Below are 24,398 nucleotides of genomic sequence, written 5' to 3' on the forward strand. Positions count from 1 at the left end.
TCAAATTACACCATGACTCTAGTACACCTTACCATGATGTTCCATCATACAGGAGACTCATTGGGAGATTATTATATTTGAATACCACTAGACCTGACATTACATTCATCACACAACAACTTAGCCAGTTTCTCACCAATCCATCACAGATTCACTATAATGCTGGTATGAGAGTTCTCAAGTATCTTAAAGGCTCTCCAGGTTCTGGTATATTCTTCCCTAGAGATTCAGATATGCATCTTCAAGGTTTTTCAGATGCAGACTGGGCAGGATGTAGAGATACTAGAAGATCCATTTCTGGTCAGTGTTTCTTCATAGGGAAATCCCTCATTTCTTGGAGAACCAAGAAACAACTCACTGTGTCCAGGTCTTCTTCAGAAGCAGAGTATAGAGCATTGGTTTCAGCTTCCTGTGAAATGCAATGGCTGTTGTACTTGATGAAAGATTTGCAGATTCAAAGTGCAAAAATACCAGTCATCTATTGTGACAATCTTAGTGCCATTCATATAGCAGCTAACCCTGTATTTCGTGAGCGCACTAAACACCTTGAGATTGATTGCCATATTGTCAGAGAGAAGGTTCAAGTTGGTGTACTGAAACTTTTACCAGTTTCATCCAAAGAACAAGTTGCAGACTTTTTCACCAAGTCTCTTCTTCCCCAACCATTCAGCAATCTTTTATCCAAGTTGGGAATGGTCAACATATACCAATCTCCAACTTGTGGGGGGCTATTATACCATGAGCAGATTCCAGCCAATAAGAAAGAAGCACTTGTTACTTGCAGTACAAGTAACAATAGAGTAGTACAATCTAGTTAGTTTGTAGTACAAATCTGACTTGTATATAAACTCATGTACTCCATTCATTTCAATCTAATGAAAATAGTTTCAGTTTCTCAATATCATAATAAACATGTATAAGGACAAGAAAGATATCACGGTTAAAAACATAGAGAAAGAGGAGGAAGTCAAAATAAATTTGGAGTACTCCTGGTGCTGACTGCTTTTTCATGAAAATTATCTTGCTCTCTCCTTTTTTATTTTCTCTTGCACTTTTTCATAGCATTGAGGATTGTGCAGGTTTTAAGTGTGGACTGTGGAGGGAAAAAGTCTTGCACTTTTTCATAGCATTGAGGATTGTGCAGGTTTTAAGTGTGGACTGTGGAGGGAAAAAGTGTTTTGAGTTGATAATTTTTGCATTGTCTTGTTTGTTATCATGTGCGCATCAAACACATGATATAATTAATGTTTATCATGTCCTTATCATATCATATCTCTATCCAGCTTTATATCATATTCTGCCTCTATCATATTCTGACCATCAAACGGGCCCTGATATGCATTAATTTGGGTTTTCTTGGGAGTGTTCAATTAAAAGTTGATAATTAGCATAAATCTTTTTGTTTGATACCTTTCTTAGTTATTTGCATCTAAATATGAGACTTGTTAAAAGAGTTGTGCTTAAATATGAATTTATATCCCCTCTTTTAGTTTGAGTGATAGAATACCGCTCTTTGCCCAATACGTTTTGCTCATTCCCAAATGAATTTCCAAAATTACCCCGTTGAAAATTCACATTGAATTCCAACGTTGGTTTTCTTTCGATATTGCAGAATTTTCAGTGTACGATTACTATGGTTGAAGTGGTTTACCCACTTCAGAATTTTCATATGTGATTATGTTGGTTTACCCACTTCACGTTTTTGTACGATTACTAGCCTCTTTGAAAAATTGGAAAATTGGAAACAAACCAACCGTTTCAGTGTACGATTTGGAATTTGCAGAATTGGAAAATTGTTGAATTGGACCAACTAGCCTCTTTGATTACATACGTTTTGCTATGGTTGCTTAATTTAGAATTTGGATATTGCAGAATTGAAAAATGTTACATGAAGCTTGAGTGAGTTCTGCTTGAGAGAGAGGAAGTGGCTGGGAAGAAAAATACAAAAATTGAAAAAAACCAAATGTGAGTTATCTCACGTTGAATCACGCAGGGGTATTTTGGTCTTTTCAGTTGGGATCGAGCAAAAAAAATGTTGGGTAAAGAGCAGAATTCTGAGTGATATTTCTCAAGTAGTGCATTCTAGAACTTGTTTTGAGACTATTCCAAAACGAATTTTATTTGCTTGATGTGGAGATATGGTTGAAGCATTCTAGGCATTTTTCTGGCCCCATTAGTTCGTTACATATTTTCCACTAGTGCCTCCTTTTGAGTCTATTTGTTTTCTTTAAGTAAACTTTTTCTTGTGAAATTGTGCTAAAAGTTGAATTAATTGAAGTAGCTAGCTGTGAAAAGAAATTATGAATCCCTCTGAAAGAAAGTGTTGAATCATCCCTCAATGGGTGAAAATAATATCTTAAAGCCTATCAATAATTAAAAGGAGACAATTCCTTGACAATAATGATTATACATACATATTTCTTAGTTCTTAGATAAAATGATATATTTATGTAGATGGTGGTTGCTTGAATGCGAAAGAAAAAGAATAAAAATTGACCGTTTATTGAAGAATAAATTATTTAAGGATCTTTTTGTTGTAAAGATCAAATTGTCTATTTGTAATTATTGCTGGGAATAAATTTGGATCTTTTTAATTATTTGTTAAGCACCTAATTATCCAATTTCTAATGGTAGCTAAGGGATAGTCGAAGTTTTCCCAATTTTTTTTCCTGGACTAAAAAGTACTTTTATTTGTCCTAAGAAACCAATTCTCATAGTTTTTCTTAAAGACTAAAATAGTCTTTGATGCATTATTTTTTTCTTGAAAAGGCATAATGTGGCTTTGACAAGTGTTCCTTGCCCATTGTATGAACGCATAACTTACAAAGAACATTCTCGTAAATAAAATCTATATAACTTTGTCTTAATATAAATTTGACATTAGTTTTTGAAGTTCACTTGACATTAAAGTATACACTGTGTGCATTTTGATTCTTAGGGGCAGTAGAAAAATTCCAAGTGGAATTACACAGCAAATGCAAAGATACAGCCTGCAGAGAAAAAAACTCAAGGAAATATCCATGATTCCATGAAGCAATCTTCCAACAAATTAAGCTAAACAGAATATGGTAGGTAGGAACAACAAGACAACAACAACCTTTTAAAAACAAATACTAATCATTGTTGCCGACTTAAGCATAAATATTATCACAATCATATGACATATATATAATATAACATGTTATAACTTAGTATATAACCATGCCAGCAATCAAGAAGTGTCACTTACATATAAATATATAATCATTGTGAATGTATTTAGAGCACACCTCTTTCATTCTTCCATCAAGTAGAAACTAGAAAGTAAAGTTTCTCTTGAACATGGATCATTTCCTTTTCATTGCTCTCACTTTCGTGTTGAGTTTCGATATTCATTTAACTCATGGAAGTGAACTAAACCCTACCACTCGAAGTACTGAGAAAAGCAGTTCAAAAATATACATTATCCATGTGAATAAGCCAGAGGGTAAGCTATTTTCTCAATCAGAAGAAGATTTAGAAAGCTGGCACCATTCATTCATGCCAACTACGGTTATGAGCTCTGATGAACAACCGCGAATGATTTATTCATACCGAAATGTGTTGAGTGGTTTTGCTGCAAGACTAACTCAAGAAGAGTTGAGAGCTGTTGAACAGAAGAATGGTTTTGTTTCAGCTCATCCCGAAAGGACACTGCGTCGTCAAACCACACATACCCCAGATTTCTTGGGTTTGCAGCAAAATATCGGATTTTGGAAGGAATCAAATTTTGGAAAAGGAGTTATTATTGGTGTTCTAGATTCAGGAATCACACCTGATCATCATCCTTCGTTTAGCGATGAAGGAATACCACCACCACCGTCGAAATGGAAAGGGAGATGCGAACTTAATGGTACAATTTGTAACAACAAATTAATTGGAGCAAGATCATTCAACAATGCAGCAGTAAAAGGAGAGAAAGCTGAAGCACCAATTGATGAGGATGGACACGGGACTCACACAGCAAGTACAGCGGCTGGTGCTTTTGTCGACAATGCAGAAGTGCTAGGAAATGCTAAAGGTACGGCAGCAGGGATGGCTCCTCATGCTCACCTAGCAATTTACAAAGTGTGCTTTGGAGAAGACTGTGCCGAGAGTAATATACTAGCGGCATTAGATGCAGCTGTGGAGGATGGTGTGGATGTAATATCGATATCACTTGGTCTAAGTGAGCCTCCTCCATTTTTCAATGATAGCACTGCCATAGGCGCTTTTGCAGCAATTCAGAAGGGAATCTTTGTAAGTATTTCAGCAGGAAACTTTGGCCCTTCTGAAGCCTCCTTGGTTAATGGAGCCCCATGGATGCTCACAGTTGGAGCAAGCACTATTGACAGAACCATTGTGGCAACAGCAGTCCTTGGAAATGGAGAAGACTTTGAGGGTGAATCTGTTTTCCAGCCTTCCAATTTCTCTCCTACACTGTTGCCCTTAGCATATGCAGGAATAAATGGCAAACTAGAATCTTCATTTTGTGCTAATGGATCCTTGAGTGAAATTGACTTCAGAGGAAAGGTTGTTTTGTGTGAGAGGGGAGGGGGTATAGGAAGAATTGCCAAAGGACAGGAAGTACAAAGAGCAGGTGGTATCGCCATGATTCTCATGAATGATGAACCCAATGGTTTCAGTCTCTCAGCTGATGTACATGTCCTACCAGCAACACATGTAAGCTATGCTGATGGACTAAAGATCAAGGCCTATATAAATTCCACTTCAACACCTACAGCAACCATTTCATTTAAGGGAACGATTATCGGGGACTCCTTAGCGCCATCCGTTGCATCATTCTCTTCAAGAGGTCCCAACTTGCCAAGTCCTGGTATATTGAAACCGGATATTATAGGACCAGGCGTGAACATCCTAGCGGCATGGCCATTCCCCTTGGATAACAACACCGATCCAAAACTCACCTTCAACATTATGTCAGGCACATCGATGTCATGCCCACATCTTAGTGGCATTGCTGCTTTGCTCAAAAGCTCTCACCCTGATTGGTCACCAGCAGCCATAAAATCTGCCATAATGACTTCTGCAGACACACTAAATTTAGAAAACAAACTCGTTGTCGATGAAACACTTCAGCCGGCAGATCTTTTTGCCACAGGTTCGGGCCACGTGAATCCATCAAAAGCAGATGATCCTGGATTAGTATATGATATCCAACCTGATGATTATATACCTTATCTATGTGGTTTAGGCTACAGTGACAGGGAAGTTGGGATCATCGCACACAGAAAAATTAACTGCACTGAGACATCAAGCATTCCCGAGGGAGAGCTTAACTACCCCTCATTTTCTGTCGTGCTTGGTTCCTCGCAGACTTTCACAAGGACAGTGACAAATGTCGGTGAGGCACACTCGTCTTATGTTGCCATAGTCACAGCACCAAAAGGAGTTGATGTGAATGTCCAGCCAAAAAAGCTCTACTTTTCAGAAGCCAACCAGAAACACACATATTCTGTGATTTTCAACCGTATAGGGTCGGGTAATAAGACAGTAGAACATGCTCAAGGGTTTCTAAAATGGGTTTCTGCTAAACACACTGTCAGGAGTCCTATCTTGGTCAATTTCACATAAGACAGTAATGAAACCAAGCAACAGCTTGTACTACAAGAAAACAAATGCAATGGCCAGAAAATTACCCTACTAGCTACAACATTAATAGAAAGAAAAAAAATGTGACAACGCCATTATATTGGAGTTTTATTGGATATGTTACCCAACATCCAATCATTTGATGCCATGTTACTATTTCATATTTAATTATTTGTTCAGTGAATTTAAATTTTGGGTTAATTTTGCCTAATGGGTATCAGTATCCACTTTTCTCATTGGTATCAAATAATTCTCCAAAAACAAATTATATTGGGATTAAAATTGTCATGATTATGCCTCACAAGAAATATGTATGGATAGATACAAGATACTTTGGTCTCTATCAACATCTTTCCAGATAGCCCAATATACAAGACTGCTTAATATATTTTATTTAATAGATCATCAATTTTAAAATGTTTAAAGTTAAAACGCTGAAGTTTTAATTTACAACATCTTCGTTCAGCTAAAGGAAAATAAAGATTTAGCAAAATGTAAAGATACTGATCAGAGTACACCAACACTAGAAGTAGAAGAGCATGTGAATCGGGGAACAAAATCAGAATTTACTCTAAGAACATGTTATTTCTATATCTTAGAACTTCAACAAATACCGAAACACTGGTGTAACTTAACCTGTTTATTTATTTTTTCGTCAAGTAATTTACACGGTGAATAAGTAGAGAACTAAGGATTTTAACGCAATTCATTATGAAAACCAAGCATACATTTCAAAAGTGGGATTTGTTCCTACCAAAATTTCAGGTAATTGTTACGAAAACCTAAAGAGCACAAATAAACAAATCACGTTTCTTTATTGCTAAAAAAATAAATGTTTATTTCTTTGGTGCTCATGATCATTTTAACTCAAACTCAATCAGTTATTTCTTTGGTGCTATCAGTTATTTCTTTGGTGCTCATGATCATTTTAACTCAAACTCAAGCTGTTTTTTTTTTTTTTTTGTGGTGGTCGGGGTTTGAACCCGGACCTTGCATATATTATGCATTGTCCATACCAACTGAGTTAAGCCCACGAAGACAATTAGGAATATTCTCTACTCATATTTAAAGTCAAATACATGGAATAATACATAAAAAATTTCAAAAGCCAAAATGACATTAACAAACAAAAATCTTAATCCTAACAATTAAACAAATTTCTCCCACATTTGTTCAATGATGAAAAATACTAAAAGATCACGATCTTTAATTTCATCCAATTTCAGAAGAAAAATTCTTTGGTGTTAGTGTTTCCTCGTGTTGATAATAGGTGATCTTTTAAATGCCTAATTCAACCATTTGTTGGCAGGTTATTTGTAAGGCTGCGAGAAAGTTAGATTTGGTGATAGCCACAATGAGTCCCTTACTAAAAATATGGTATCAATAAAATGACTTACTCTAAAAAAAATAAGCAAACATGTGGAATACAAATACAAACCTGCAACTCTCGATATAAGAAGACTTGATCGGTCTCCCAAGGTACGATTTCATTCACCCTAGTTCATCTTTCTTGCTCAAATACTAACTTGAGCATCGGAGTGGTTGTAGGTACACCACCCCGCCATTCCAAACACTCAAGAACAACCAAGTTCACTGCACCAGACGTCGTTCTGTTGATCCGGTCAGATCACATTGTTTCCTTCAAACAAAAATTACCAACCAAACATAGTGTAAAAATTAATTTTAGATGAAAAATAGAGACAAAAAATTACCAACCAAACATAGTGTAAAAATTAATTTTACATGAAAAATAGAGTGACAAAATTGTATTGAAACAATTTATTTTATTTCTCTGTTGAAAAATTATTTGTCTTATAGCTTTGCCTATACTGCCGCTAGAAAATTACGAGGGAAGGGATACGTGGGGACCAACGCTAGAAAAATGACCTCCGAAACAAATCTCGTTGAAAAAACCCGTTGTCATTAGGGTTTCAGATTACTTCGCTCAATACAATAGATTTTCGCATTTGCAGTTCATATCCTTTAAAGGACTTTAAGGTTTAAGGTAAATGATTAACATATTGACATGATGGAACATGGAAAATTAATGCATACACGTGTAATAGGCTTTTAAATCCTTGATAATAATTATAAAATTTCCTTACTTCCATCTTGAATGGATTATACTAGCAAGGATAAGATAAATCATAAGTATTCATCATATCCAATGTACTATGATTACTCCTTATATCATAATCATTGTCGATTGAATATGCAATACCTTAAGTCACCATAGTTTAAAAAGCATCATCATCTTAAATAGAAAAAAAAATCTTCATATTTTGATATGTTTTTAGTGTGGTTGTAAGTAAAAAATGTTGTAGTAGAATTCATAGATAAATTTCATCATGTTGCTAACTAGAGGAAGCTTATTTAATTGTTTTCAGAATGATTCATCTTCAGGTTATACAACTAGATCCAAAACCATTGACACAACTATCTCAAAGAGGTCTTCAATTATGAGATACCAAGTGGACGATTGAACTAAGACTGAACTTGACGCTCTGGGGATCGTTGTTCATCAACATGGTAAAGGAAATTGGGAAGCAATATTAACATATCCATTTATGCTAGTTTTGATGAATAAAACTCCAAAAGAACTAGCCACAACAGACATTGCGGATCCTTCGAATATAACTATCATTAATTAGCACCATGCTTTCTAATGATACAAAGAGACATTATAATTCTTCAACAAACAATGAGGTAGAAGTTAGACCTCGACTCCTAATATTTCGATTTGAACTACTGTTTACCGGTGTTTTTGGTAAACAATAAGACTAGTTTTAAATTGTTACTTGCAAGATCAAACTAGAAATCCTATGACATGTTGTGCAATGAGTTTCCAAAAAACATATGAATGTTCATGGATTTGCTTACGAACAAGATGAAGAAAACTATTTTATGATGAAGATAATTGTCTTTTGACATAAATCAATAATATGTTTGAAGATTAAAAAACTAAAATACATAGAATTTTAAAAGGCAAAGAAACTTAAAGAAAGATAAATTGCATTGCATTAAGTAAAGATGGTTCAGCAAATCATTGTTACATACATTCTTCACTCGTGTACTTTGAGTTTATAGAATTTTTGTTAATGAATTGTGACCCATTTTTTCTATGAAAAAATAACTAACAAACTAACGGCTAGAAACTAAATCTTTTCGACAACTTTAGCTTGTTTTCCATGTGTCTGGACCTTTGATCTTGCCTCTTCAGCGAGGATTTGAAATTCTTTAAGTTGAAATCCAAACATCTGTCAAATTCCTTTGTTGTCGAAACCATGCTTCCTCCTTGGACTTAATTTTTTTTGTACTCTTGATCATCACTTTTCTCTTTTAAAGATACGATCCAAAAGCTTGTTGATATACTAGACGAAATAAATGACGTTGAAAGGAAGGATGATGTCTATGACGAGATCCTACCGATATACGACGCGACTAACCACTCTGATCCTAAGGAAGTGAAAGCTTCCTATACAAGAATCACATCTATGGTGGACTTGTGTCTTCTTGATTTCAATATAAATTAGAATATATGATGCTACTTGCACATCACTTTTCCTGTCGAAATGAACATATGAAAATTCATGTTAACAACTACCACCACCATTGTTAATAACAATACGGGTTTGGCTGAACAAAAATTGTAATGGTTAGTAGAAATACAAATAAAAACATAAATGTTCAACCTAAAACAACATCTTATTGTAACTGCATATTTTGAAATGTTTATTTTATACAACATCTTATTGTTTATGTTTTTTTTAAGGACTTTGCATAAAAGTATTATTTTTATTTCAAATATTGTACCTCAATAGTTTTACTTAACTACAAAAATTATATTCAAAATAATTTTGGCTTCCTAGCGTTAGGGGTTGTTAACCTTCTACATAGAGTTCAAATGATCATGCATAACAATGTCATGCTTTCTAGGTCCATGAATGTCGTTTTTACGAGAATTGACTTTGTCATTCAAAAAGGTTTAGCGGCACAACTCGTTGCTCGCTTGCCTTCTATTCATATGTAATTTATCCTTGATATATATTACAATAATATGATATTATAAAAAAATACATAACATTGTACTTAAAAATCCAGTGAATAATAAGTGCTTATAAATTGATTCCTTGTTGTAGGAGAATTTATGAAATACAAAATAAAAAATTTATATATCGAGTGGAGAAAATATATAATACATAAACCAATCACTAAATCATATCACCAAGATAAAACCTACAAATTCAATTAACAAAATAAATTGAATTCAATCATAGTAAAATCAACTAATTAAAAATAATAAACTTGAAGGAATTATAAGTGTATCATCTTACTGACATTTAATCAAAGAAATCACACTCGTAGGATTTTTACTCAGTTTCCCTTTGACCTGATTTGAAGTGAAAATCCATGAATTGAGTTTTGTTGCTTCATTCGTGGATCTGGTGGACGCAAAGCAAAATAAGATTAAATAGGCAAAAGGAACTGTAAAAGTAGACCCAATAAATTACAAAACAAGGTGAACAACCTAAAATTCTTCTTGTAAATAATAATAACAAATTTTCCCCTCTCGAACATAACATACGCAATTCAATCATAAAAGTCAACAAACACATACATATTTTATATATAGTGAAAGATAGACAGATAATGAAAGATTCAATTTACCCATCTATTCAAATTCAGAAAACAAGGGAAGAGAAAGAGGGAATAAAAATTGCAGCTTTTGAGAAGCGTTATTTTTGGGTGAGGAATAGAGAGGGTGAGGCGCTTATAAAGAGTGAAAGGGGGAGGCTAGGGTTTTGTAGCGAGAATCAAGGATGTTGGGCTATTCGGGTATTGAGACCCAAACTCGTTTCTATTTTTTCCTCTTTTTTATTAACTCATAGGCCCAACGTTCTACTTCAATTATATTATGTAAATTATTTTGATAATATTCAACCATTCTTCAATTATGTATAAATAATAAGCTTACAATTTTAATTTCAATAATACTAATTAGAGCTAAAAAAATATTTTGTAGAAATTCATAATTCATGTTTTATTCAACATTTGTCAATTTTACTTCTCCATTTTGATTGGTTGGTCTGATAAGTGGCTCGTAGTTCAACAGAAGATCCTGAAAAATTACACAAAGAAGGAGGATTTGGATTTTAGAGAGAAGGAGGATAAGTGGCTCATAGTTCACCACATAATTTTTTTAAGGTAAGACCTAAAACAAGAGCTTAAGGAACCTCACACTTGGGTTGGGTTTGTGCACATATTATGGTCATGCTTCCTCTAACAAATTTCTATCTATAGATACTAATGTGGTTATTAAACTAAACTTCATCTAATTTTTCTACCGAGATAATCTTTATACTACGGGTGTTAACGGGGGTGTGCCCGAGCCAAAGCCACAAAAAGTTGACGGGTTAACAAATTAACTTCCTAAAAACCGGCCCAAAATTTAAAATACAATTTTTTTTACTTAATTAAAATACAAGATTATTACTTTTCCCACCCTGCTGGATTCTAGCGCGCCCTATTTTTTTCTCAAAAATACCCCTAGTCCGGATTATATAATCCGAACTACTTTTGGATTATATAATCCAGAAAATTTCATGCATTTTGGAGCTTGAAGCACCTTGAAGGATCTTGATGCTAAAGTGCATTGGATGAGTTCGGATTATATAATCCGGACTGGTTTTACACATTCCGGATTATATAATTCGAAATGTGTCAATCACCTCGTAAAAAGTCAACATTTGGGGTGAAAAAGGATGTTTCCGGATTATATAATCCGGGATGTGTAAAACCATTATAGATTATATAATCCGAACTGCATCAGCACAGAGACAGAAGTCATATGTTTTGGCTAAAACATGAATGTTTTGGCGCATTTAGGTTGCTTCTAAACGACATACCATGCATTGACCATATTCAAAACATAAAATTTAATTCAAAAGAACACAACATAATTTTCAAACATAATATTAATCAAACATAAAAATAAAATTATCCAAATGTTACATCACTAAAAATTATCCAAATTATTCAAACATAACATAATTAAAAATTACAATCATCCAATGACTATACCCTTGTTACCCCTGCCACCCTGAACATTATGCCTACGACGATAAAACTTCCCACCAAAAACCTCTCTCAAGACTTCCTCTAAATGTTTCCATGCCTCAGACCCTTGCGGCACCACACCACTGTACATCACAGCATACACACGGTCTCTGATACAGGTCAACGTTTCGGACAACTCCGAGTACCCCTGATCTCCATCCTCCTCAACATCAACCTCATCAAGGGCCTGTTGCTCTAGTGGCCTCGGCACCTGAACATCCTCCAGTGGAAGAATCATGCGTGGATGAGAGACGGGATAAAACCATCTGATGTATCCCTCTTCTGCCTCCACACCCTGTAGTGCACGGTGACACAACTGTTGAGGTGTCAGCACATGATCAAGAAAATGTTGAAAGCGGTAGGTGATATCCACTAAGGTCACCTGGGGAGGTGCACTCTCATGTGGATGTCTGGGGACGGTCTGAATGTACCCAAACTGACGAAGCACCCGCTCCGGCATATATCTCACCTTGCAGTTACCGTATATGAGACATCCAGAGTAAAGGCTGACCCGCTCAAACGGACATGCAACACGGTGCTTTCCATATGGGCCATGACAATGCCCGCTAGATCCAGCTGATCCAGATGCCCTCTGTACTCGTCTGGTGCAGATAAACCCACCCGTGGTGCAAAAAGCATGGCGCGTGGATGCTGATGTTCCCGATATCCACCCCACACATCCTTGTTGCCTATACCCCTGAAATGCTGATACACTCAAGCATGCAACAAAGACAACTACATATAAATATACAAACAATCAACACTTACAGATGAAAAAACAAACATAATTATTTATCTATACATGCAAGAAAGTCAAGTATCCTGACAGATGCTTGGTGTTCCAATGTGCGACATTGTTAGTCTCCTCATACAAGTGTGATAGTGCAGCAACTCCCCATGAATAACCAGCAACAACCTCCAGGTCTCTGAAGTACCTCAGATAGACAACATCCACATAGGTGGCGCTCTTGTCAATGAAGATAGTGATCCCCACCAAGTACAACAAATATATGCGGAGAGCCTGCGCCCACAAATTCTGCACCTCATCCTCCATATCACCCTTATTATCAGCCTCAAACTGCTGCAAAAGACGCTCATTGAAAATCCTCCTCAAGTAGCTAAACCGTGCATGTGCACCTCCGGTGTCATTCACCTCCTCAAGAGCATATCCCGGAGAAGACCCCAAATACCGCATCATCATCTCCACCGCATCGTCCCTTGAAATACTATTGTGGGAAAAAAATATGCCATCAATGGGGAGATGCATCAAACAGGACACATCATCAAGTGTCATTGTCATCTCCCTAAATGGAAGATGGAAGCTCGAAGTCTCCTCGTGGCACCTCTCCGCAAATGCAAAACATAGGTCATGGTTAATCTGGCTGTAGCTGGTATCCTGAAGTCAAGAAATACCGGTGGCACTCAGTCTATCACGCCACCACTGTGCAGCCATGATAAGCTTGGTATCATCATAATGCATCAAATCAATCTTATTCCCGTTGTTGATGCATTTTAAATTGCTTCGCCACTGCAAAAAATTAAAAACAAAACATTAACATCAGTTTCACAAAGATTAACAACAGTTTACAATCATTAAAGCATCACATTAATAGGTACCTCATCATCAGCAGCCTTCCTGGCCACATGAACATGGTACCTCGTCAGCAGGGTAGTATCGTGTGGGCCACCGGGATAGTCATCAAGAGACTCAGGGTCTTGCTCCAGCAAACGCATCCCCCTCCGCCCTCGCCGCTACTGCTGGCCATCATCCACATCCTCCTCAGCATCACCCACATCCTCCTCAGCCTGAGCATCAACCTCCACCTGATGTTCCACGTCCATCTGATCGTACTCTGGCTCAGGCTGAGGCTCATCGTCAGCATCAACACGACGTTCCATGCCACCCCTATGTCTAGGAACTCAAACTATAACCTCAGCCTCTGCCTTCTGTCGATGCCTTCTGTCGAGGCTCAACATGATTCATACTTGTAACATGCATATTAGGGTAATCAATATAAAAGACACAACACAACACATGGAAAAAATAACACAGGTGCAATTCAGATTTTATAATCCAAACAGCTTCAGAGCACAAAAAAAAATTGACCTAATTAACTTGCATGCATAAGGAATCAATACTAACCTTCAATTTGATGTTTGTTAAAGCTTCAAATTTTGGGACCTAATTAACTTGCATGCGGTGATTTTGAGCAAAAAAACTTTAAGTTTGGACAGATTTGTGCAATTCGAATTTTGGGATAAGGGAGAGAGAAAGTGAAAAGTTGAAACTGTAAAACAGGAGGAATGATTTTCCTTATATATATCGAAGCAGTTCGGATTACGTAATCCGAATTGCATTTCGTATTTTTCTGAATTACGTAATCCAAAAGACATTTTCAAAAATTACACAGGGCGCATGAGTATGAGATAGGGTGGGAAAAATATTAGCATAAGAATAAACTTAATGAAATTGTTTAGGCAAAAATGCACCAGAGGTCCTTTATCTTATTTATTTGTAACACTTAGGTCCTTTATCTTTTTTTTTCCCAAACTAGTCCTTTATCTCACCCAAAGCCTGCAAAATTAACCTTTTTTACAATTTAAAAAAAAAAACGCTGATGTGTCATCTAGGATGTTGAAGTGGCATTAACTCCGTTAAAAAGAAAAGTGACGGACGTGAAGAAGAGAAACAGACCAACTGTTGAGATTTCCAATTCTAGGGTTTGTGAAAGGGGCGAAAATCATCATCATCATCAACAAATCTGGATTTCGTTTCTCTTGTGCTTGGCTTCAATGAGGTGCGTATGATTCTGTCCATTCAAATGTGATTCTTTCCAAACGCGATTCTGTTCAATTGTTCTCAAACGCGATTATGTTCAATCGCGACTTTGATGAAACGCGATTCTGTCCAAAATTTTCGATTCTGTTCAATTGGTTGCCATATGATTCTTAGTTTGGATTTTACTGTTTTATTCAAAAAATATCTTATTCAGTTTGTTTCATTCAACATGAATTTTTGTGTTAGCCTTTCTATTTCTGAATTGTTTTATCTGTGTTTTTTGTGAGTATCAATCTTAATTGTAGTTTATTCTGTTTGGATCCTTCACTGTCAGTGGTGGGGTAGTGTTGAACTATAGTGGATGGTGTTAAAAATGAGTTCTTTATGTATGTGGTCCAAACTGACTTATGTTATGTTGGACTGTTGTGCCTTTATTTGCATTTTTTTATTGAATGTGGTCCTTTTATTGAATGTGGTCCAAATTTGTTATTTTACAGTATTTGTCGTTATCGTGTTGACATCCACCATGGTGGTAGTTTTGTGGATACCAAAGGAACATATGAGGGTAGTGTGTCTAATTGGGAGCTTGATTCTGATTTGTGGGGGTATATTGAGATTAAGGAAATTGTTAAGGAAAAAATGGGGTATGCAGATATAGTTGAGATGTGGTATGACTTTGCTGGACAATTGAAAATTTTAAAGGACGATGTTGGAGCTTTGGAAATGGAGAAAATGCTTAAGAACAACGGGAAAGTAGATTTGTATCTTGTCCATCCAGTAACCCAACCTGAATATATAGGCCAAAATGCAAAAATAGCCCAAACAGAACCTGTATGCCAAACTGAGAATATTGCCCCATCAGTATTTGAAGCTGAAAATGAGGGAGGCGTGGATAGCGAAGATAGTGCACTAGGTGAGAGGTTCGAGGATTCAGATGATGAAGTGGGTTTGAATGATGAAGTCATATTAAATCATCTCAACAATACTAATGTGGATAGTGAAATACATGATGGTGTAGAAGTAGGTGCAGGAAGTAAACAACAGAAGAACAAAGGCGGTAGACCTAAGAAAAATAATAATGCATCTGTTCCAAAGAAGAGGAAAGGCAGACCAACAAAATCCACAACAATTGCACCAACAGATGAGATTCAATTTGATGAAGAAGAAGAAGCTAGTGACCCAGACTCTTTTAATTTAAGAGAGTTAAAAAGAGGGAAACTGATGTCAGAAATTGATGAAGAGTATGACTCAGAGGTTTTAGAAACTGATGTTGACAGTGAAGGTGATGAAGTTCCTAAAAATGGTTACCTCTCATTTGTTATGCCAAAGAAGATGTTAGATTATAAGTGGATTTTAGGTTCAAAATTTTCATCAAAGGAAGAATTTAAGGAAGCAGTCACAATTTATTCAATACATAATGGGTACGACATAAAGTATGCCAAAAATGATAAGATAAGAGTTAGAGTTGTCTGCCATGATGGGTGTGAGTGGTTTGCTTACTGTGCCAAGCTACCAAATGAGGATACATGGCAGTTGAGAACATTGAATGACAATCATCATTGCAAGAAAGAATATAAGGTGAGGATGATGAATTCAACTTGGCTTGGTAAGAAGTTAGTCCCTACAGTTAGCGAAAATCCTACCATCAGTTTGGAAACTATTTCTAACAGAGCACATAAAAAGTGGCACACCGGAGTTAGTAGGATGAAGGCATATAGAGCTAAGAGAATTGCAATTGACTTGGTTGATGGAAATTTCAAAGAGCAGTTCCGTAGATTGCATGATTATTGTCACGAAATCTTGAGATCTAATCCAAATAGCACAGCGACGTTGACTGTGCAACATGCTGAGATTGTTGAGGGTATAATTGTTGAAGATTTTGTGGATAGACCTCTGTTACCTACTTTCCAAAGGCTATACATGTGTCTAGATGGTTGTAAGAAAAGCTTTTTAAAATGTAGGCGAATTATAGGTTTTGACGGTTGTTTTTTAAAAGGATACTATGGGGGGCAACTTTTGGCAGCCGTGGGAAGGGATCCAAACGATCAAATGTTGCCTATTGCATTGGCAGTTGTTGAAGGAGAGACAAAGGATTCTTGGGCATGGTTCCTTAAACTTTTGGTGACTGATCTAGGTGGAGAGCGTTTCTGCAAGAGTTTCACTTTCATTTCAGATCAACAAAAGGTATGAATGATGTCAAATTAATTTTTAATTTGTTTTAATTTTATTTGTTATTTTAAATGGGTATAGGTGAATATTGATCTATCTGTAATGCAGGGTTTGTTACCTGCTATGGATGAGCTTCTTCCTGAAGTTGAACAAAGGTTTTGTGTAAGAAACCTTTATAACAACTTCAGAAAGAAGTTTGCAGGAAAGAAATTGAAAGAGTTGATGTGGAAAGCTGCCAAGGCAAGCTATCCGCAAGCATTTGAGAGAGAGATGAAGGAAATCAAGGCCGTAAGTGATGAGGCATTTGAATATCTATCAAAAATTCCTCCTAGACACTGGAGCAAATCAAAATTCACATATAACTCAAAATGTGATGTCTTAGTCAATAATATGTCTGAAACATTCAACTCTGTGATTATTGGCCCAAGACATAAACCAATTGTTACAATGTTTGAAGAAATAATAGGGTATCTAATGGAGAGATGGGCCTTTAACAGAACAAGATTTGATAGTTATAATGGTTCAGTTTTGCCCAACATTAAGAAAAAGTTGGACAAAGAAAGAGAACTGTCAAGGTTTTGGAGGTGTAGGTAAGAGTTTCTTAGCTTACTTCATATGTTAATACAAATATGTTGAACTAATTCTGCTATATATTTTGCAATAAAATCTGCATATCAAAATTCTGCTAGATAAATCTGCATAAAAATTCTGCTATATAAAAATCTGCATAAAAATTTTGAACTAATTCTGCTAATTATATCATATGTATTTATTTAACAGTGTCATTGTGACTGCTATATGTTGAGCTAATACTGATTTTTCTTGTTTTTAATTTCACAAGGATTGCTGGGGAAAAAATCTATGATGTTATTTTGATAAGGAGCCTTACAACTGAAAAGTATATTGTTGATCTCACCAAGATGGAATGTACTTGTAGAAGATGGATGCTCACAGGGATACCTTGTTGTCATGCTATAACCTGTTACATTGATAGACGAGAGGATCCTGAAAATGCTATCCCTCTAATCTATAGGAAAGAAGCTTATCAGGCTGTCTACAATCCAATTATTTACCCAACAAATGGTGAAAATTTATGGGTTGCAACACCGCATGTTGACATACTACCACCACCGCTAAGAAGGGGTCCAGGAAGACCAAAGAGGTCAAGGAACAAGGATGCTGATGAAAAGAGGTCTGAAACTGGTTCATGCACCAGAAAAGGATGGGCATGGAAATGTAGCAAATGCAAACAATTTGGGCATAACAAGTTAACCTGCAAAGGGCCCTCTCAAACTGCTACATCTCAAACTGCTAATTCTCAGAATGTTCAAACTCAGACTATTCCAACTCAAACTGGTCCATCTCAAACTTCTCCAATTCAAACCAATGCTTCTCAAACTGCTGCAATTCAAACTGCTCCAAATCAAACCAATGCATCTCAAACTGCCCCACCCAAACAGAAGCAGAAACAAGGAAAAAAACCCTCTCAAACTTCACAATCAAAACAGAAGCTGAAACAAGCAAAGCAACCTGCCATATCAAGTTCACAACCAGCACCACAAAAATCAACAGCATCAAGTTTCTTTCCAACTTCAAGTTCACAACCAGCAGTCGATGACAGTAGGAGGAAGTTGACCATAAGGAGATGAAATGAACAATTTTAGTTTTTTTTTTTTTTAATAAATGAAATGAACAATTTTAGTTATATTTGGTTTATGTCAAGAACTAGTATATTTTGGTTATGTTTGTTTTGGTTGTGTATGCACCATTAAGGATGCTTAATTATGACTAGAACCTGTCTATTTTGGCTATGTATGCACCACCAAGGATGCTAAAGTTAGTTATGAGAAGAACCTGTTATTTTGGCTATGATTGCATGATTTTTTTTCTTCCTCTTTACTGTTATGGATATCCATTTTAGTAACAATAATCTCTGCCAACACTAATTTTTACGCTGAACTATTGTACAGATAAAATCATGGTGAGCTTAAGATAATGTGAATCCGCTCATCCTGCAATTTATGATGATTTGACATAAATTACAACTGTCATAAACATTTAATCTAAGATTACTTCAACATTTTCACCATTACAATAGACATAAACACTTAATCTAAGAGGACCAAATAACTTCAACATTTACACAAAAAATGCACATGAACTCATATAAAACTACATCAACATTTTCACCAAAAGGCACATGATAATTAAACAAATTGCACTTAAAACTAAACAAATAACAACAACAAGCTTCATGTTCTTCATAGCTTTCTCATCACCATGCATCTTCACCATAGTCCTTCTAAGTGTCGCAATTTCCATTTCCTTCTCGACACATTCTCTACATAGTGTCTGAACTATTGTTGTTTGTTGGATCTGTTGGACACGCTCAGCATACCAGTCAAAAAAACTACAGCCACAATCAATTCTACGAGCCTACACAAAGAATAAAAAAAATTGAATTTTATAGAACTTCATAAACAAAAACATCTATAAATATGAACTGAAAGTATTATAAACTCACCACAAAGTTTCTAAAATCCCATAATTTTTTTCCTTTGTTTGGACATCTTTGTAACTCTTCTAACAACAACTTTCACACCAGAGACAATCAGGTGCGAATTCATCATGATCTCCAGTCGAGCTGTGCATAGAGTTGTTTTGGCTTCTTAAGTTCGAGCAACTGCTGCGGATTGCTGCTATAATTTCTCCAATTTTTTCAATTTTGATTTTAGGGTTTTTGATTTGGGGGAAGAAAAACTCAGTATTTGAAGAGAAGAAGATGCACGTGTGTTTCCAAGTAGAATAATGTTTTTTGTTTAAATTTTAAAGCCATGTCAGCAAAGTCAGTGACTCATCAACGTTTTTTTAAACGGAAGTGTTAAAAAGGGTAACTGTGCAAGCGTTGGGTGAGATAAAGGACTAGTTTGGGAAAAAAAAAAGATAAAGGACTTAAGTGTTACAAATAAATAAGATAAAGGACTTCTAGTGCATTTTTGCCAATTGTTTACTATTTTTTGTTATAAGCATAAACTTAATGAAACATTTTCTTATTTGTGGGACCCATTTGCCCACGTGACAAAAAACCATGTCAAAGCTTAAATCCAACGCAACACACCATGGTGCCCAAATCAAAATGCCACACTGCCACAGCACGCAGATGGACAAGTCATCAAAGACACATAAGCGATGACTTGTGTGAAGATATATAAACAAGAAACGACGATATGAAAATAAGCCGTTGCATTTCCCTCCACACGTTCTCATTGCCTTATCTCCAAGCTACTACTCTTCATTTTACCCATTTTTTTTTTTTTTAACACTCCAAATTAAACAAAACCACTACTCTCAAATTTTTCTCGGTTACACTCCCACCATTCACCATGTTAACTGCTACCAAAGTAGCCTTCACTTTAACACCCCCTCGTCCATGTTCTGCACCCCAAACCCCCTTCATTCCATTCTCTTTTTCTTCTGTTTCTCGTCCTCACTTCAATTCCCGCCACGTATGCCTTCGCCGCAGATTACTCCTACTTTCGCCTAAAGCCACTGCAGATCAACAAGGTCTTACTTTAATCACCTTTTTCATTTTCTAACTACACCTCCGCATTTTACTTATTTACTTATCATTTTTCTTTCAGGGAATGCTGGAGATTTCGACGGAGATGCTGTTATTGATACTAATGTCCTCCCATATTGTAGCATAGATCAAAAAAAGGAGAAGAAATCCGTTGGTGAACTTGAGCAAGAATTTCTTCAAGCACTCCAAGTATATATCCCACCAAATTTGTTTCTTATTTTCTTCCATTAAGTCTCTCTTTGGATAAACAGCTTAATTATTTTCGTATAATCTGTTTGGAGAGTTTATCAAAATAAGCTCAAAACAACTTATGAACATGTCATAAGCTATTTTCATAAGTTCTCCCAAACAGTCTCATAAGTGCTTATGACCGTTGATACTGTTCAACACAACTTTTGGATATCTGGACTAAAATTTGTGGTTGTTTTTTTTGTTTTATTTAACAGTCATTCTATTATGAGGGAAAGGCTATTATGTCAAATGAAGAATTTGATAATCTCAAGGAGGAACTTATGTGGGAAGGAAGCAGTGTTGTCATGCTAAGTATGGTGTAATTTTCTCTGTTATTACTCTTATATATATATGAATAATGGATTAGTGTTAATATGTAAGTCTATATTTTTTTTTTAAGTCTTTGTTGAATCACTGTTGTGTAGGTTCGGATGAACAAAAATTTCTTGAAGCTTCTATGGCTTATGTATCTGGAAATCCAATTTTGAGCGACAAAGAGTATGATAAGTTGAAACTGAATCTAAAGGTTTGCTATTTGTCTATTTTGACTTCATTCATGAAAAGTCTTCTGTGTTTTGTGGTGTGAAGTCATCATTGTGTCACTGGTAATTAAAGGAAATAAGATGTAGTACTATATCATTTGGACCAAATTAAAGGTTAGATCAACTGGTTACTAGAGTTCATGAAACAAAATTTGTTTTTCGGGTTCCATTTTAGGAAGTTTAAGATATTAAGGGTGTGTTTGGATTGAGGGTTTAGGAGGGGAAGGGAGGGGAGGGTTTGTTTTTCTTTTTTAAATTACGGACTATATAACATGTTTCTCTAAAATAAATTAAGTGTGATTGAAGTATTACATGATCGTTTATCATGTTAATATGTTAACTCTTTAAAAAACATTTCATAGTGTCCGTAATTTAAAAATGAAATCTAAACCCTCCCCTCCCTTCCCCTCCTAAACCCTCCATCCAAACACACCCTAAGTATCAGTTCTATTTGTTATACTGGTCACAATTTTTTTCGAATGCAGTTGTAATTGATTTAGTAGTTTTGTATCTTCCTCTTTCTGGCATAATTTACTGAACTCATGGTTGTTTTCCAGAGAGAAGGGAGTGAAATTGTTGTTGAGGGTCCAAGGTGCAGCCTTCGAAGTAAAAAAGTAAGTGTTGATATGTAATCTATTCTCTTATTTCAGTTTTGGTAGTTAGTTGTAGACTGTAGTTATATAGAGTAGTTTTCTTTATTAAGTCATTCTTGCAATGCTGAATAATGAATACAGGAGTAAAAAATTTTGTTTCGTTATTAAGAGATTTGTTTAGATTTGAGATTGGGATAAAACCTACTAATATCAGTCATATGACTCATATTACAACTCACAAGTAGTGACAAGAAATATAGGAGGACCATTTCATGTCAAATAAAATGCTTCTTTATTTACTAGAATTCACCTTCAGAATTTTACCCTATCATTTGGGATTGACGAGTATTTCAATGAGTGCATCTTGCTGTGTTCAATCTTTATTCTATACTTATTACAGTCTTTTTATAGGTTTACAGTGACCTGTCTGTTGACTATTTAAAGATGTTCCTGCTGAACGTCCCAGCCACTGTGGTTGCATTAGGATTGTAAGTAGCTTTTGCCTGTTTCCCTACATATGTTTTATCATTTATATTGACTTTGTTGATTTATAATGGTGAAACCTTTGATTCACCATTTGATGTCAACATTCTACTGTATTGCCAGTAAAAATTTTGATTCCTACTTCTGCCAAATATATGATTGGTCTCAGAAAGTGAAAATACAACATATGGTGAAACTGAAACATCTAGAACAATGTTGTAATACACCTTGACATAATGTATTTATGTTTCATTCATATATTTGATTCCGAGGATTGAATAATATCTTACTCATGACTATGACTTAGCGTCTGTTTGGGAAGGTGATTTTGGAGGGTTTTGGAGGGCTAAGTTTATATTTTGATATGCATTTGAGATTTTTTTAAAATTGAAAGTATACCATGATATATGATCATATAACAATTCAATCACACTTTTTTCATTTTTAGAAACATTTTGTAGCTTGCGTAATTTGGAAAAGAGAAACAAGCCTCCCCTTCCCTCCAAAACCCCCCTCCCAAACATACCCTAAGGAAGGGATAGAAAGGAATGCAAGAAATGAAAAATATATGCTGATTTTTACGTATCTATTTATCTACCACCTGATGTCATATTCTACCTGCTCCTACATATTTTATAATCTCCATATTAGTATCCACTTTTTGTCATCCATCTTTCTTAAATCAAAGGTTTCATCGGAAACGATGAATGAAAGTACATTTTTGCTTTAGGTCTTGACATTTTTTGCCTTTAACTTTTAATTCCACTCCTGTGATCTGTTAGGTTCTTCTTCCTTGATGATATAACTGGATTTGAGATCACTTATTTGCTAGAGGTATGTTCTCTTTTCACTTGTACCTAGAATTGCAAACTTATTATTTGGGTGTAATTTGATTCCAGAATGTCATAGCATCTGACAGTAGTTGCATTTTTAAGGTCCTTTCCTTTCTAACATTTTATTGCCTTTTAAATCTATGGAAACAGTTTATCACCATTGGAGTTTTTATATCTTCTAGATGAAAAAAATATCCTCTGCAGGGTAAACATTAGAGAGCAAAATGCCAACGGATTACCATTTGATGATGGAAAAAAAACCAGTGAATCATATTTTATAATAAAGTTATTAAAGTACAAAGTAACATGATAACAGTCCATAGGTTTGCAAAACTCATCCAATTATAATGAAAAAGATATTACACTTCATGCTACTATAACAGATATTGATATTTTGGATTGTTGAGTGCAGCTGCCGGAGCCTTTTAGTTTCATTTTCACTTGGTTTGCGGCTGTTCCCCTCATTGTATATCTAGCTCTATCACTAACAAGGGCCATTATCAAAGATTTTGTGATTTTGAAGGTATGAGTTTTTTAACACGATTTTGTAGGTTATATTGAACTGCTACATACACTGATTATTTAAATTTTAAAAGGGTCCCTGTCCAAACTGTGGAACTGAAAATACCTCCTTCTTTGGGACTATACTGTCAATTTCAAGTGGTGGTTCCAACAACAAAGTCAAATGCTCTGAGTAAGTACAAAAATACTGCTGACTAATTAACTATTATGGTTTCAAATGATTCATATTTAATGCTTAAACTAATTTAATTTAGGGCACAAGCAAACACCACCCTTTAATTTATGGTATAACATCAATTTAACAATCGAAATTAACATTTGAACCAGCTGTGGAACTGAAATGGTGTATGACTCGGGTACAAGATTGATTACATTGCCAGAATGAAGTAATGCATAAGTGGAGGTACATTCCTAGCATACTCTAATAACTCTACCATATCTATTGAAGCATATATGTTTTGAATATGATTGCAATATAATATTGTTTTTTTTATTGCTATCTAGTTATAAATCTATTGTAAGTGAAATTTATAAAAGATCTGTTACCTTGAAAAATATAATGGTATCGCTTGAACATAGGTGCATTTGGCAATCCTCATGTTTTGTTATGTTGTGTATGCATACAGGTATTCCTGGAACCATATTCATTGTTCAAGCAATGTGAGCTCATTAATAGGAATTACTATGAAAGTGACAAATTTATCAATCAGCAACATGCTGTATTATGTGTCATGTTATCACTGTCACGCATAATAATGTGATTGATCTCAATGTTTGAATATTGCCACTATCCTACTTGTAAGTATATGGGGTTTGTATACTTGTAAAGTAACCTGGACTCTGTATAGCATACACTGCATTGTTTACTGGAAGAGTTACGAGGGTGCTTAACACCATCAATGAGTCTAACCTTTAATAATGTGTTATGTTTGTTCGAGT

The 24,398-nt window shown here is 35.4% G+C and overlaps 4 protein-coding genes and 1 long non-coding RNA gene across 5 annotated transcripts; 3 read left to right on the plus strand and 2 right to left on the minus strand.

The window, feature by feature from the left end:
* The first annotated feature begins 2,841 nt into the window (after positions 1-2,841).
* LOC146901542 (subtilisin-like protease 4) lies at positions 2,842-5,811 on the plus strand. The gene has a single exon (XM_085732410.1). The coding sequence runs from the start codon at positions 3,322-3,324 to the stop codon at positions 5,590-5,592; it is 2,271 nt and encodes a 756-aa protein (XP_085588536.1). The 5' UTR covers positions 2,842-3,321; the 3' UTR covers positions 5,593-5,811.
* Positions 5,812-11,674: 5,863 nt separating this feature from the next.
* Positions 11,675-13,021, minus strand: LOC146901543 (uncharacterized). Its single transcript, XM_085737066.1, has 2 exons — positions 12,530-13,021; positions 11,675-12,424 (listed from the first exon to the last, which is right to left on the minus strand). The coding sequence occupies exons 1-2, from the start codon at positions 13,019-13,021 to the stop codon at positions 11,675-11,677; spliced, it is 1,242 nt and encodes a 413-aa protein (XP_085593192.1).
* Positions 13,022-14,413: 1,392 nt separating this feature from the next.
* LOC146901544 (uncharacterized) lies at positions 14,414-18,544 on the plus strand. The gene is made up of 4 exons (XM_085732418.1): positions 14,414-14,525; positions 15,004-16,690; positions 16,784-17,265; positions 17,517-18,544. Exons 1-4 carry the CDS (start codon positions 14,521-14,523, stop codon positions 18,322-18,324), a joined length of 2,982 nt encoding a protein of 993 aa, XP_085588544.1. The 5' UTR covers positions 14,414-14,520; the 3' UTR covers positions 18,325-18,544.
* Positions 18,545-18,668: 124 nt separating this feature from the next.
* On the minus strand, positions 18,669-19,465 carry LOC146901545 (uncharacterized). Its single transcript, XR_015021414.1, has 2 exons — positions 19,200-19,465; positions 18,669-19,111 (listed from the first exon to the last, which is right to left on the minus strand). It is a non-coding gene; the product is annotated as an uncharacterized LOC146901545 (long non-coding RNA).
* Positions 19,466-20,000: 535 nt separating this feature from the next.
* LOC146901546 (PGR5-like protein 1B, chloroplastic) lies at positions 20,001-24,359 on the plus strand. The gene is made up of 11 exons (XM_085732419.1): positions 20,001-20,239; positions 20,317-20,444; positions 20,702-20,798; positions 20,912-21,012; positions 21,586-21,642; positions 22,033-22,109; positions 22,887-22,938; positions 23,350-23,460; positions 23,534-23,631; positions 23,787-23,862; positions 24,086-24,359. Exons 1-10 carry the CDS (start codon positions 20,059-20,061, stop codon positions 23,842-23,844), a joined length of 960 nt encoding a protein of 319 aa, XP_085588545.1. The 5' UTR covers positions 20,001-20,058; the 3' UTR covers positions 23,845-23,862; positions 24,086-24,359.
* The last annotated feature ends 39 nt before the right edge of the window (positions 24,360-24,398 follow it).

Source organism: Medicago sativa, chromosome 8 (assembly GCF_051527215.1).
Source record: "Medicago sativa cultivar Bolivia chromosome 8, Bolivia_mono, whole genome shotgun sequence".
In the NCBI taxonomy this organism is placed as follows: Eukaryota; Viridiplantae; Streptophyta; class Magnoliopsida; order Fabales; family Fabaceae; genus Medicago; species Medicago sativa.